The sequence below is a fragment of the Lygodium microphyllum genome, chromosome 2 (assembly GCF_053477565.2).
Source record: "Lygodium microphyllum isolate KBCC chromosome 2, Lygodium_microphyllum_v1.1.10, whole genome shotgun sequence".
Taxonomy (NCBI): Eukaryota; Viridiplantae; Streptophyta; class Polypodiopsida; order Schizaeales; family Lygodiaceae; genus Lygodium; species Lygodium microphyllum.
In genome coordinates this window covers 87,870,256-87,885,543 of record NC_141136.1, presented here as the reverse complement: position 1 = coordinate 87,885,543, position 15,288 = coordinate 87,870,256, and the positions used below count along the sequence as shown (strand labels likewise).

Genomic DNA, 15,288 nt, shown 5'->3' with positions numbered 1-15,288 from the left:
TTCTTGGCACTATGTTATTATTATCCTTTGTATCTTGCCATGATTCCATGAGCTTTCATTCAATGATCATGTATTTATTTTATGTATTAGCCTTGTGAGTTTGAGTACATTTTGCCTTCATTTTGATGACCATTATACACTTTACATATAATCCATTTGTAGAATCTAAATACACCAGATAGTGCTACATGTGACATGTGCCACTATTTGTTTTTTCTCTATAACTGTCGATATTAGCATCGCAAATTTACTGCATGCGTCGATATTGTCGTCGCAAACCGTCGCTATTTGCGATACAAATAACGACGTAAATAGCGACACAAATAGCAATGACGATGCGATGGTTCTATGGAGACACTAATATCGCCGTGTCTAGTGACGATGGGGAAAACAATTTTGTTGAACATTTTCGTCACTTTGAAGGTCGGTATGAGGCATGTATCTTATAGTGTATTGAAAAAAGAATGTTTGAAATGCTTATAGTTTCTAAAAAGAAATACCTAAATATATAACACAATTGCAAATATTTTTATTGGTAAGTTGCATGTTTTCCTAAGGAGATTCCTTAAGATTCTCTAAAAAACTTGAAAAAACTATACACGTTCAAAATTTGATCAAAAAGCAACATGTGCTTTTATGAAAAATCCCAAATCTAGTATACATTTTTATAAATGTACTACTTTAGTGAGAAAAATAGTTTGCTAGTATATGGCTAAGTACAAAGAGTTTTATGCATCACAAAACTATACACTTTGTTTATGTATGGGTCTAGAAATGCATTAGCAAGGCTCTTGTCACCTTAATTTTTTAAATAAATCTTGAATCTAACAATTTTCAAGTGTCTTAATTGAGTGAATATATTTATAGATATAAAGTGAAATTTTTATTCTTGAATTTGACGTAGTATTCATATATAATTTGGGAGGTACAAATTGGTATATTGATGAAAATACTCTATATCACAAAGATAAAAATGAATCAATTTTCAATATATTAATGGAGTATTAAATATCATGTGTGATGTGAAGGTAGTACTATGTTAACTCACAATTGCAGAATGAAGTACTACATAAGGATTTATGACATATTGTTTGGATAAAGACTTGATTTTAGAGCATCAACCTATTTATTCAATATCATAATCAAGAATACATCGTCATGGAAGACCCTCAAGTGCCACTTATGTAAAATACTTGTCCACATGTTTTACAAATCTTATAGTCACAAAATCCAAACTTGATCTTAGTGCATTAGATCATATATACCAATATGAAACTTCCTTAGCCTTTTTAAATCTTAGGGAATAAAAGTATTATAGCAGTATTGCAAATCTAAAAAATTGCATTAAGATGGTTAAAAAGGCTTGCAATACTATGAAGCTATGGGACACAATAAAATGGATTCAATTTTGATGCAATGCATCAAGTTAGATTGCAAGCTTGTAAATAAAAGATATCTTCCAAGATATCCTTCTCAAACTATATAAATGTTCTACAAGCCAAAAATGTAAAAGCTACATGACTTGTAGTCATTTTGTGTGTTATCTAAACACATGCAACTTACATATCTTTCATAGCTTTTCTATCTCTTTCCTACAAGTTACGTATCTTATTGAAATGCTACTTTCCTTAAGTTATTTATCCTCTAGCAAAACAACTCATGAACATAGGAAGACCTTATCCAATGAGTTTCACATTTTCAAAGAAGCAAAACATAGTAAATGCTTTAAACCAATATATGTTTGATTAACACAAATAACTTGATTAATAGAAACAGAACCCATATTCCATTGAATGCATCAAAACATATGTGGCCTATAAATGAGCTAGATATACTAAATCATATAAATATCCTTCCAAACAAAACATAATGTCTCAAGAGTGTACACTTGATGCATTGCACCAAGTCTCAATGCTAAGTGAATGGCACCAACATGATGCATTTTTGTATGTAGGTTCCCTTGTATACTGAAACCTACTTAGAAACTTGTTGCACCTACATGAAATTTCCCTTACAAAATGGTGAATTGGGCTGTTCTAACAAGATACATTACATCAAGTTCCTTGTAATATGAATAATTCCTTGAAACAAGAAGTCCAAATTTTCATATGGACCTATAATAAACTTAATGATATGGATCAAGTTTCCCTTTTCAACTATTACTTTCATAAACCTTTCAAGCCTAGATTATGTAAATCATAAAGATAAGAGAGGCATATTTGTCCTCTACTCCTGGTATATATTGTTTAGGGAATTATGTGAGCTTTCCCTTCTTATATATTACTTTTATCTCATGAATGAGGAAACAAATTATTATGTTACTAATAAAAAATCATTAACTTTACCTAGAGAGGTTTAACAACATCAAATTTGGGTCATAAGGGAGATAGTAAGTTACATTGTACCCACATAACTCGAATACTTTTGAATATTTAAAGGGGGAAAACTAATGTAGATTTGGATAGTAACTTTCTCTAGAGTCAATGTAAGTAAAATGGCCATTGCCTTGTGCAAATTCAAGTAATTGAATGTTTTATTTGTAGAGGTATGTGTGATGTTGGGGTTTTTCACAAAAATGGGATAAACCAATTTTACATTGAAATCACAAAGAGCCATATAATGAAAAGTTTAGCCTAGCCATGACAAATAGGAATTCAAGTACCAACTTCCATCAAAAGAAAGGAAACCTGCTAGATTATTAACTTAAAAAATGTATATATGATACATCAGTAGTTTTACACTTCACTAACATTGAAATCTACAATATGAGGAAAAGTGCCCAACCAATGGAAGCATCAAGCATACCAAAGTTCCAAGGAGATGATGTGTCGACAGGTGAAACTTACAAGTTTTGACCAAGGAGATGATGTGTTGATAGGTGAAACTTACAAGTTTTGACCAAGAAGCTTCTTTTACATTACTTATGTAACAGGTAAAAGATATCAAGTAAGAAAACCTTTTCTTGATGTTGATGGGAGATGGTGAGTGAAGGGGACCTTACTTGCAAGCTACATGCCTTTTGAGATAAGGACATGCATGCCTAAAAGAACAAAGTAATGAGAGAGTTGGTTGGCATCACCTTGAAATAAGACTAAGATGCCTTTTCTTAACATTGAATTGATCAACGACAAAAACAAAAGAAAGAGTGACCACATGACAAAATGTACTTGACCAAGTCTAGAGAAAAGTTTATGTTAAGAATGTTACTCCGTACAATGGAACGGTGAGAAAGCTCTCTTACTTTCATGAAATTGAAGATGCCATGAGGATATTGTTTTGATTATACCTTTGCATATTCTCTCGTGGAGTCCACCGTACTCTAATTAGGTTATGTAGGATAATAAAATATTGTTTTCCAAACATGCATGCATGTCATACGAAACTCTCCAAACAACATACAATAGAAACTCTACCTAACATTCTCAATGTGCTTAAAATGAGAGCACTTCTTGTTTACAAAATGCTACTAGCTAAAGGATTCTTAATGGCTAGCATGTAGAATTGGAACTCAAAAGACTTCGTTGCACCCATCCAAACACTTCATGTGAGGTATTATAAATGAGCTAGCATAATCTTATTTTTTTCTCACAAGCTTTTAGGTCCACATGGAAAAGCCCAACCGTGCTTCAAAAGGATGTTATAGCATCATTGTCTAATTTTTGTAATGAAGAATGCCATGCATGTCAGCATAAAGGAGGAGTTAAGAAGACCACATCCATATGTCCTCCAACTTTATGCATTTTGTGCCTAGCATCACTCCATAGGTGGTCTTAAAAAACATTTCACAGGCTAGTCAAATATCTACTCAAGTGTAGCATCTACCTTTTCAACTTTTCATGTGCTTGAGAGGGGCTAAGCTTTTTACAACTTACCATTGACTTTAGTTGTTTCTAGAGTTACCATGGGTTATGAGCCCAAGGATCACATGCATAGGCCTATGGGAAAAGGAAGGAAGAAAGAAGCTACTGGGCTGTCTGTCTGTCCCCTTGAAAGCTGTGATGGATGGTTGAAGTGATGTGTGTGTGTGTGTGTGGGGGGGGGGGGGGGGGGGTAAAGGGGTAAAGTCCAAAAATCTCATGGAAAGTTTCTTTGTTTCATTGGGAAGAGGAAAGGGATGCACAGTCCTAGGTCAAACCTCCCATGCACGTAGACAAACTCTTTGGATGAATGACACCCCATCCCAACATCCCTTGGTACAAAGCACGTAACAATTATACGTTGGGGAGTTGGGCAAAAGCCTGCAATGCAAAAAATGAGAAAGCGAGAATCTTTGCCTCTTCCTTCTTTTGTTATATCCTTTTATATTCCCTTAAGCGCTATCACAATTTCAGCTCCAATAATAATAAGCGTTAAATCCCCTAATATTTTTTTAATTTAAAAAAAAAAACAAACAAACAAGCTCTCTCTCTCTCTCTCTCTCTCTCTCTCTCTCTCTCTCTCTCTCGTCTTGGTCTTGGTCTTGTGATGGTTGCCACGTGAAGGGGTATGGGGAATGACGAGCAAACAATGGATATTGAAGGCTTTATTAAATCGGTAGGGCCGAGAGATGTTTCATTTTTGTAGTTCGAAGGTTAGCATCAAGGTTTTAAACATACCAAGGTGGGAGAACCCCACACCAAACCCCCCCTCCTCTCAGGACGCCTCGGTCAAGAGAAGGCGACCCCCCCCCCCTTCTTCATTCAAGAGGAAAGTCTTCACACTACAAGTAACCCTCACTAAAGTCGTCTAAGGTCTATCTTTTATCGCTCGTATATGTATAAACAACTCACCTTCCATAGCATGCCCACACTGTGGGCCATAGTTTCAATCGTCCAAATATATCTTTTATATATATATATATATATATATATGTCAATGGCATATCCAATCATACCTTAACCATTACCTCACTTCTTATGTCCTCTCCAAAGTGACAATGAGCACTTTTTGCAAGACTTTATGTAGCCCCATCGCTGAGATTACATCATCCACTTGGCACCTACAAAGTGTACTCCTTTAAGCCCAAGAACATCTAAATCATAGTCAGAGTATCGTGCAATTAGGAAGGTTCAATTTAGGATGTGAGTGAAATGGCAATATCAAGTATAGCATTTTCTTTAGCAGGAAGGTAGAGAATTTATATTCCAATGAAATGATATGTAAATAAAGTACTGTAACTATCTATGACAATTGGATATAGTTCTAGGCACAGCATTTGAAAACAAAGCAGAATAACTAAACCATTAATTAGATAAGGGCACAACAAGATGAAAATTTGCAATAGAAAACTAAGTGATGACATATAAATGAACGTTTTTCAATAACTTCTTACATGTCATATGCATATATGTTAGTGATTGATTTGGTATATGACTATTTCATGAAAGGCTTGTTGTTTCATTTGTAAGGAATGAATGGATCTTGAAACATACCGCAATCTTTGACATGTCAACAAATGATTAAAAATGTTCCTCTAACATATTTCACTTTTCTTTTGTATGACTCCCAACTTCTAAAGGATCTAAACCAAGCAAGCTGCATGGTTCTTTTATTTTTTCATATATCTTTATGCAAATCTTAGAGATAAAATGTTTATGAGATAATAATGAGACTCAAGTAACATTATGCTTCATGACTTCTAGTAACTTGTCAAAATAATTTAGCATAATAGTTGGCTCTAGGTAGCCCTAATGATCCTAGGACCCACGGTTATTTGTTATGTTCAAGTTTAAGCTTAGGAAAACAAGTACTCTTCTAAGTGGGACACACTATTGTTTCCACATTGGTTTTATGATTTGATAATTCCATGACTAGATAGTTTGTTCTACTCTACTATAACTATAGCTGAATGGCAACAAAGTCTCAACCACAATACTGTATAGAAATTATTCTAAACAAAAGAAAATTCATGGATAGAACTACTGAAAAACATAAAGAATTGAATTCATAACGATCTCAATGATATTTGAAAATTGTAGCATTTGTGCGTAGATATGCAATTCCTCAAAATCATGGGGCTCAACAATGTATGCTAGATAATGCGCATAATTTTTGTATTTAATGACTTGAGAGAAAATCTCAAGAGATTATGAATACATGTGGATGAAGGGCATACTTCTAACATACAGAACACCGATCACCTTAACATGTGTACATTGTAAAGTCTTGAAATCTTTGGTGAATTTTCATAGGATCTACACATAACATATAAAAGGTACCTCACATTTCCTTGGGAATACAATCTCAAAAATATATAATATTTTGATGTCTGACAGATGCTACAATACTTTCAAGCCTTATATTGCTTTTTCTTTTAAAGCAAATTGGTTAATACTAGCCAGTATAGAGGACACACTTGACGATGCCAATTATATGCGTGCTCTACCTTAGTATTGTGACTCACAAATACTTCCATATAGTCCATCCAAAAGTCCTAGGAGACATTCAATTGGTTTGTGACGAACGAGTGCTTAGCTCCACCTGAACACTTTTATATATACAATATTTCAATGTAGTGGGTATAATCACCATTAGGAATTTAGAAAAAGCACGACATGCCACTTGCAAGGAAGAAAATTCATATTTGAGCTTGTAATAAGTAAAAACAAAGGGGGAGGAGGTCTCTTTTTGGAGGAAATCCATTTTGTATCATTTTGCCTCTTCTCTCTTTGCTTTTTTTTTTTGGAGCTAGTCTACTAACAATTCTGAAGAAGATCATCATACATACTACAAGGAGTCTTCTATAGAATGCTTATCCAAAGTGAAGTAGTTGAAATGAACCTAGATTTGTGGGATGTCATTGAATGGAAAAACACAACTTAATTGACCACATTATTCAACTCTATCAAAGGGAGGAGAAAACACTACTCTTGGAGAAGTAAAATCGACAAGGGACTAAAAGGAATTCTTCTTTCCACTTATGTAATAAAAAGCTTAAGTAATCAAAGAAGGAAAATGATTTTGCAAAAAAAGCACAACAAGTCCCTAGGATATCTTGAATAATTCACCAAATTCATGAAAGAAGACCAGGTAGTCATAATGCTAGGGAGGATTGATCAATAAGATGATACTAGTGAGCCAATAGAAGGAACTAAAAGAATGAAGGAAGTGAACTTGGCCAAAGAGAGTGAAAGTGACCAATGCTCATAAATAATCAAGGAAAAAGAAACCAAGTTGCCCAATTTACTTAGAGAATTCTCATATGTATTTTCTTAGTCATATGCTCGGGTAAGTTAGTCATGAATATATGCGTGCATCACATGGGTTCAAAATAAGGTATTTTTAAAATATCATTTTTATACATTTTTTACATACAAAAGGGTGTAATATAAAGGGGTTATTTACAGATTGAATAGAAAAGGGTTACACTACAACACAATGCCGCCATACACGCGTCCATTACACGCGAAAAGTTACGGGCGCGTGTATGGTCATTTATACTTACAGCAATATCGGGCGCGTGTATACATGCATGTAACAGCGCGTGTATACATGCATGTAACAGCGCGTGTATAATTGCATGTGTGGGCGCGTGTATTTGCGCGTTAAGTCTGTCATAATACACGCTCTGTTACACGCGACACAGAGCCTAACTACAGAAATCCATTTCTTTTCAAAACAGAAAACCATTAAGTTTTAAAAATGTCATTGTGCATTGCAGTGTTTACAAACCATTACAAAATCCCACTACATGCACTTACAACAACGTAATATATTGAAAAATATATCTTCATATGGTTATTGAAAGACAAAGTATACAATAGAAATGTCATGAATTTGGAACAATACAGTGATGGATTGGTTAGGGTTCGATCTCATCTTCAATAAGATCCATCCTTGCCAAACGATCAACATCAATATCCATTTGATCAATTTGTAAGGCTACGATTAAATTTATTCTACTATCGCTATTTTGCCCATTGATAATGGTACCGATGCCTTGATCATTCTCATCATCATCACCATCATCCTCAATGGAAGGGTCATCCTCATGATCATGAGAAATGGCACGCTCATCCTCATTATCATGATCATCTACATTGGCATGTTCGACATCATCTTCTTTGCGGCTTGCCACATCCTCCATATGCTCCATATCAGTGAATGTATTATACATTACTTTGGAACGTGGTGCAATAGGGATGACATACCACCATTTACTGTCATGCACCATTGGCAGATAGATAACCTGCTCAAATACACATAATTCATTAATTAATTAGCATATCAAAAGTCAAGGGGTGCGCGAGCTTAGATATATATGTACATGAAACACATTTGTAAAAAAATGCATACCTGCTCACATTGTTGTGGCAATACGAGCCTATCTTTCTTTGTTTGCCAAAACTTTGTAGAGTCAATAGTTACATAGCCACTTGCATGGCGTTTTATCGTTGCGTTAGGCCCTTTTTCCACCACGTTCATTTGCCATTTGACATCCAAAACATACACAAAGAAGCGGCGAAAGTCAAGTCTGTATATGTCTTGGATTGTGCCACAATAATCATCAAATTTTCCATTGGCTCCCTCAAAGCTACTAATGACACCGCAATCTTGTGTATTCCTCTTTTCATCTATTCTTTGTGTTCGAAAATGCTTGCCTTCACACCATATAGCATTGAACATAGTGCATTGGACCAAAATATAAGCAATATCTATGCAAGCAATTAATGTGAATAAATATGAAAAGCCAATCACTTACAAAGAATGCAAATTTACATTTGTTCTATGTACCTTTAACATGCATCCTCATGCATACTCCCATTCTTCCGCCGTGATATGCAGCCCCTCATCTCTCTCTGCTCTCTCCATTTCCTCATGCAACCAATCAACATGAATATCATTCGGAAGTGTTGCTAGATGCTTAGGGTACGCCTTACGAGAGCCATGTTGCCTCCGAAAGAGAGCTCTGTCTGCTTGCCTTTTTGTCTTTGCATCCTCGTATCTTGTAACCCATCTGCTCATCACATCACTATTAAGGATGCAAGTGAAATTAAGATCATCAATCAATGTTCTCTCAATTACTTTGCTCTGTCCTTTTCCTTGAGGCACAATAGACGTCATCCTCAAGTCCTCTTCATTGCTCCATAGTCGCAGCAAAGAGCTATCCACCTGATCAAGAAATTCTGATATATATACAAGAGACTCTTGTATCAACCAACCCTCAGCCATGCTTCCTTCGGGCCTTGCACTTTGCCTCACAAAGTCTTTTAAGGTCTTCATGAAGCGCTCTAGGAAGAACATCCAACGGGCATGCACAGTGCCACATAAAGCAATTTCATCCACTAAATGCACAATGAGATGTAGTTGACTTGTGAGAATGGTTCGCGGAAAAGTCTCCTCTACCATACAAACCACCTCCACTGCCATAACACGCGCATCATCCAATGTGGCTGGATCAATTGCTTTGGAACTAACATATCTGAAAAATAAATGCACAGTACGTTATACCTCATGCACATTCATTTTGCAAGGTATAATGAAGGGTGGTCTTACATGGGATTTACATACCTCACAAGCTCGCCCATCTTATAAATACATCTTTTCAAACTCCTGTCTGCACAATGGTCGATGCTAGTAGGTAGTATGAACTGCGCACATAAGAGCACATGTATATTTGGGTTAGGGCATTACAAAATTTAATTTCAACCTACAATAATTGGAAAACACTTACTTGGAGCATCTTGTGCCAATCGTGGGACTTCAACCCATGTAGTTGCTCAACCCCTCTTTTCTTAGTGGTTGTAAACGCTCCCTTCAACGATCTCATGCATCCAGTGGGAGTACGCAAAGTGGTGATGGCTTGCTTTACCTGCTTCTCCTCCTTCTTTGATATAATCCAGGGAGCAGGCGGAAGACGAACGTGCCCACCCTCCTCTCATGGCCAAGCTTGACGCATACGTCCTGCGACCTGCAAGTCCTCCCGTACGCTAACATTGTCTCTTTTACCAATAACATGTTCCCAAATACTAGATCCCACATTCTTGAAGATGTGCATGGGATCAAGAAGATGGTTGATCTTGAGATGGGTCCAATATGGTAGCCGGAAAAAAATGGAGTACCTACACAAGGGATTGCAGACTGTCATCTTTATTCCAACTTTAGAGACTACACAAAACAAGATTGAAAACAATGGAGATGTACCTGTTCATGCCATCTGGAGGAAGAACATTTGAAGACTCCCAAATACGCTTCCAATCTTTTGCACGAAGTGTCTGTGGATGAATGTTCCTCTTACTAGGAGCATATTTAGGGTGATCTGATGGGAGAAATCGATGATGATTATCGAATATGGTCTTACACAAACCATCAGCATACTCATGTACCAATGAAGGGCCACATATAGGACATGCATGTTTACCCGATGTCCTCAAACCTGTTAAAATAAAAAAAAAGTTAGAATAATAAAGTCAATAGTTATAATTGATATAGCTAGTAGTATTAGAGTCGGGAGGTAGTTAGAATTCTCACCAGAACAATCGCTGTATCCTGGAAAGTCATGCATTGTCCACATCAACACTGCTTTTAAGTCGAAGTGTCGAGAGGAGGGAGGCCTACTAATGTCCACTACCGCAACACCTCTCCATAGTTCCTCCAACTCATCAATCAACGGTTCAAGATAAACATCCATATGCTTGACTTTATGTTTCCCTGGAATCAGAAGGGATAACATAAGATGTCCCTTCTTGATCGCCATTGATGGTGGAAGGTTGTAATTCACCAACACAACCGGCCACACGCTGTATGCGGTGCTCTTGAAACCAAACGGATTCACTCCATCCATACCTAGGCCAAGTCTCAAGTTTCTGGGCTCTGTTTTAAAGCTGGGCCACTCATCTTCAATATGCTTCCAAGCAGGAGTGTCTGCAGGAATTCTCCACATGCCATCATCCGATCGATGCGAGGAATGCCATGACATGAGCTCTGCTATGGATTTGCACTTGAACATGTGTTTGATGTGAGGAATTATAGGAAAGTGTCGCAAGACTTTACGAGGTACATCAAAACTCTTCACATCTGTTCTATACCTTGCTTCACCACAAGTGGGACACTGTCGAGCCTCCTTATGCGTCCCACGAAAGAGAATGCAATCATTGACGCATGCATGTATGCGATCATAATCCCGAAGCTCCCGAAGCTCCAGCATCATCTCGTCGACGCTTTGCATGCTCTTGCCGTGCGTATGGCACCATGTTAGGGTGTGGTACTGCATCCTGCTTCAATCACAGTATATATATTACAACGCGCTCCATTAATTTGCACACCATGAGTTATTTTAATACTTTCAATTCACATCTTCTCACCTCTAAACCTGTTTGAATCCATTCTCCATAGATCGAGATGTGATTCAATGTAATTCGACGCGCTCGTACAATGCACCCTTGACATCGATTACACGTACACTTGATCCTTTGTGCCAGCCACACGTCGCGATCACGATGACGCATTGTCTCATCCTCACCAGAACTGCTTGAAGAGGATGATGACATGCTATGTCCAAAATAACCAATACAGAAGTAGGATCAGTTTTTAGTGAAATCATACACATCCTATGCACAAAACAATGGATACACAAGAACAATCAGTTTTTAAAAAAAGTATAAACAGTCTCTGTGTCGCGTGTACAAGCGCGTCTACAATGTATTCTATTGCGCTTTTACACGCGCTTTTACACGCTTGCTTTTCGCGTTTACCTACCGCGCGCGCCGCTTTCTTTCTTTCAAAAGCCCTCTTTCAAAACACTTCTTCTTCTTCTCCACACGTCGCTTTCTTTCTTTCAAAAGCCCTCTTTCAAAACACTTCTTCTTCTTCTTTCTTTGTCGCTACAGTACCTCTGCCTCCAGCTCTTCCAAACCCCCGAACCTGCCTCTTCGAACCAGCCTTCTCCCTCTTGGACTACCCAAAAGAAGCAAAGGGTGCAGACAACACAGAAAGGGAGAGAGAAGCAAGAATCAACGAACTCACTTTTCAAAGACTTTTCAAAGAGGTTGGTTGTCGTTTGTTTGTTTTGGCAAATCTGTCGCTTTCTTTCTTTCCACCCGTGCTATGTGTACTTGAAAGCGACAGAGGATAGAATTCACACACATTGTATATGTGCTTAACTATTTATTTCTTGACAAACGACATCCGTCAAGATAGAGGAAAGAGAGAAGAAGGAACCCTTGTGTATGTGTTTAGTCATTTCTCCCTTGATGGACAATGTCCGTCAAGATAGAGGAAAGAGTTTTTGTTTTTCATGAATTTCGTCACTAATTCGAAATGAACTTCTTCTTTTGGCTTATGATCTTCTACTAATTCGATGTTTGGTATTGTAAGAGATATGTTTATTTTCTAGAATGGTAGATATATGTTGTAGGTTATATATTGTAGGAGATATATTGAGGAGATATATTGTAGGAGATATGTTTATTTTTTATATGCATGTTTTGCTTGGTTCATTGAGGCGGAATTTCGACGCTTTGCAGATTCTTCATGGATCCAGGCTCTTCCTCCGATCCGTGGGCATACGCCACTTGGATGATGGAGATGATAAACCATTTTGGGCGCCATCCTAATCCAGTGGAGCTGACAGAGTATATGTATGCCCATCCTCCTCCTAGACTCCCAGGTCACACCGCGCCCCCAAGTACACAAGCCTCTCCACTGCCGTCTACGCCTGCGAGTCCGGCGAGACGTACCCCTGCGCATACACGCTCACCAAGGAGACACACCCCTGCACGGACACACTCACGCACACCCTCCTCTGTACCGTCACGTGAGGGCTCACGGCCACCATCACGTGCTCCCTCACAGCCACAGTCACGTACACAGTCACGTGCAGCCACCCCTTGTCATGGCTACTCCCGCAGTACAGATGAGAGCCGACGCCGCAGTAGGGAGAGCGGGAGTGGAGGATTATGCGGCGGGTGCTTTGGTGGGGGGGGTAGTAGGGCACGCGGTGAGAGAGGGCATGGAGGGAGGCATGTACGAGGAGACAGTGAGGAGTCGGAGGAGGCGAGAGAGGTGGAGGGAGAGATTTTCTACGATGTTACGGATAGGGGCGGGGTAGTCATGGATGCGAGAGGGAAAGAGGTGATGGAGTATATGCGGGGGGTAGTTTCAAACATGTATAGAAACTGTTTTGTAAAATTTAAAGATCAGGATAGCCGGTTAGTTAGGGAGGTCCTAGATAGTGTACATAGTCGGTACCCCAATCCCCCACGAGCGACATTCTCGGATGTATGGGGAAGGACGCGAATAAGGGAGATCTTAAGTAATAAAAGATCTCACCTTAAGAAACTCGCGTACGATGATGGGGTGAATGTAGCTGCGGGTGGCTATCCTTGTGAGAAACCTGCCACTGCCCACAAACGCGAGTGGAAGGAGGCAAAGAAGCGCGCAGAGGGAGGCGTGAAGAGCAGGCAGCATGTGGAGGCACGACGGATCCAGATGGAGACCATTGGATCGTCGCATTTCGGATCTGGCGGCGTCGAGTCGTGGGAGGCAGAGTTCGTAAGTAACTTGCCTCTTTATTTGATTGTTTGCCAAATTCATTGATTCTATGATTGTTTTGATCTTACAAACTATCTTGATTATGTTACAGCGACGGGTTATGGGGAGAGGGCCCACAGCCCACGAGACTGGGTATGCTCGCCGCAATAGCAGACGTGACACGTGGGCCATCTTCAGAAACGAGGGACGTATTACGGATGCGCAGTTTGACGCGGCCATGAGACCATACGGTCGACAGGTACTTGAAAACTCTAAATGAATGATTTCGGTTTATTTAATTGCATATATATGTATACTTACATACGGTATATTTCTTGAACAGGCACAAGCTGCTGATGCTCCTGCCCCTGATGATCCAGCCGCCACTGCTGATGTTCGTGCCACTGCTCCTGGTGGAGGCGAGCACCACTCATCGGAACATACCGATGCGAGCTCCTCTGATCATGGAGAGAGCACAGGGTCCTCATCATCCTCTGATTAGCTTTCAGAATACTGTAGGATGTGGTTGTACAAAAATTTTTTGTAACTGAAGCCATGGCCTTTTTTGCACCTAGCTCCCTATTTGACTTTGTATATATTTGTTCCTAATTAAAGCCATGGGCTATTTTGACATATGGACTCCCTTGTACACAAATGTATCATGTATTGACAATGTATTGAATCATGAGTCTTGAGTCGTGTATTAAGTTTTAGATAGTAATATTGAATCGTGTATTCATAGAGAGTGAGTCTTGAAATCTAAATCGCTCTTTTTTTATGGTGCAATGCACCAAAAAAAAATCCAGAGAGTGCCTTTGGGTGGCTGGATGCTGGAACAGCATCCAGGCACCCAAAAGCACTCTCTGGATTTTTTTTTTCCCTCTGCAATCGCGTGTATAAGCGCGTGTCATCTGCCAAAATCGCGTATATTTGCGCGGATAGTCTGTTAGATTCGCGTGTAAATTTGCAGCAAAACTGCGCAGAACGCGTGTATGGGGTCGTGTATTCACGCGACTGGCTGTCACTGTACACGCGCTTTTACACGCATGTCTCTGGCCGCGATGATACACGCGCTATTACACGGGCCCGACATTTTTTTTCCCAAGTCATTTTGTGCGGCTAGGAGCGCGGGTATGAGCCCGATCCCTTGTAGTGAATTACGCTTTATTTAGGAAAAATTCATAGATAAGGATATTTATAAATAGGCCTTGAACGCAATATACATATAGTAACTTCCCTGAGGTCATATGAGGATTTGAAAGGAGCACCCAAATACACATTGTTCTAATGGCTTATAGTATTGAGCCTATAAAAGGGACATAATATCTGATGAAATGCGCATACCCTTATGGAGCTAGGGAGGAGCTTGGCAAGCTTTGCAAATTAGGCTTCATCTATAAGGTTGAGCAGACTGACTGAATATCACCATTATGGTAGTATTCAAGAAGAATGACAAGAACAAAGTGTGCATAAACTAAAAAACACCAATGTTTCTATTGAGAGGGATAACTATATGTTTCTCTCTATAATATGTATAGTTTAGTAGCTTTCTTGATGGATTCCTTACAATACATAAGTGTGAGTCCACCTAAAAAATAAGCATAAGAGTGCTTCTGTAATTGAGTAGTAGGTGTTCACATACATCACCATGCTCTTTCTCTTGACTAATGTATCACTTCCAATGCTATATGTACATGTACTCATTGATATGCTAAGGAAGGTTCCAAAATAATTCATTTTCAATCACAGTTATATCAGCTCTATCTAGAAAGAACACTTAGATATACAACAATGCATGCCATATAGTTTGTCCTTGAATCCCATGAAATGCTAGTGTTG

At 38.7% G+C, this 15,288-nt stretch overlaps 1 protein-coding gene across 1 annotated transcript; it reads left to right on the top strand.

Moving 5' to 3' along the window:
* Window positions 1-329: 329 nt before the first annotated feature.
* LOC148039986 (uncharacterized) lies at window positions 330-13,951 on the top strand. Its single transcript, XM_087662774.1, has 4 exons — window positions 330-423; window positions 13,286-13,470; window positions 13,562-13,708; window positions 13,793-13,951. The coding sequence occupies exons 1-4, from the start codon at window positions 330-332 to the stop codon at window positions 13,949-13,951; spliced, it is 585 nt and encodes a 194-aa protein (XP_087518900.1).
* Window positions 13,952-15,288: the final 1,337 nt, after the last annotated feature.

What these genes read in the sequence shown, in the direction of transcription:
- LOC148039986 (XM_087662774.1), top strand. Translation starts at nt 330, where the DNA reads ATGACGATGCGATGGTTCTATGGAGACACTAATATCGCCGTGTCTAGT. An exon ending in ACATTTTCGTCACTTTGAAG is followed by an intron (nt 424 to 13,285) that starts GTCGGTATGAGG and finishes GGGTGAATGTAG; the next exon opens with CTGCGGGTGGCTATCCTTGT. An exon ending in AGTCGTGGGAGGCAGAGTTC is followed by an intron (nt 13,471 to 13,561) that starts GTAAGTAACTTG and finishes ATTATGTTACAG; the next exon opens with CGACGGGTTATGGGGAGAGG.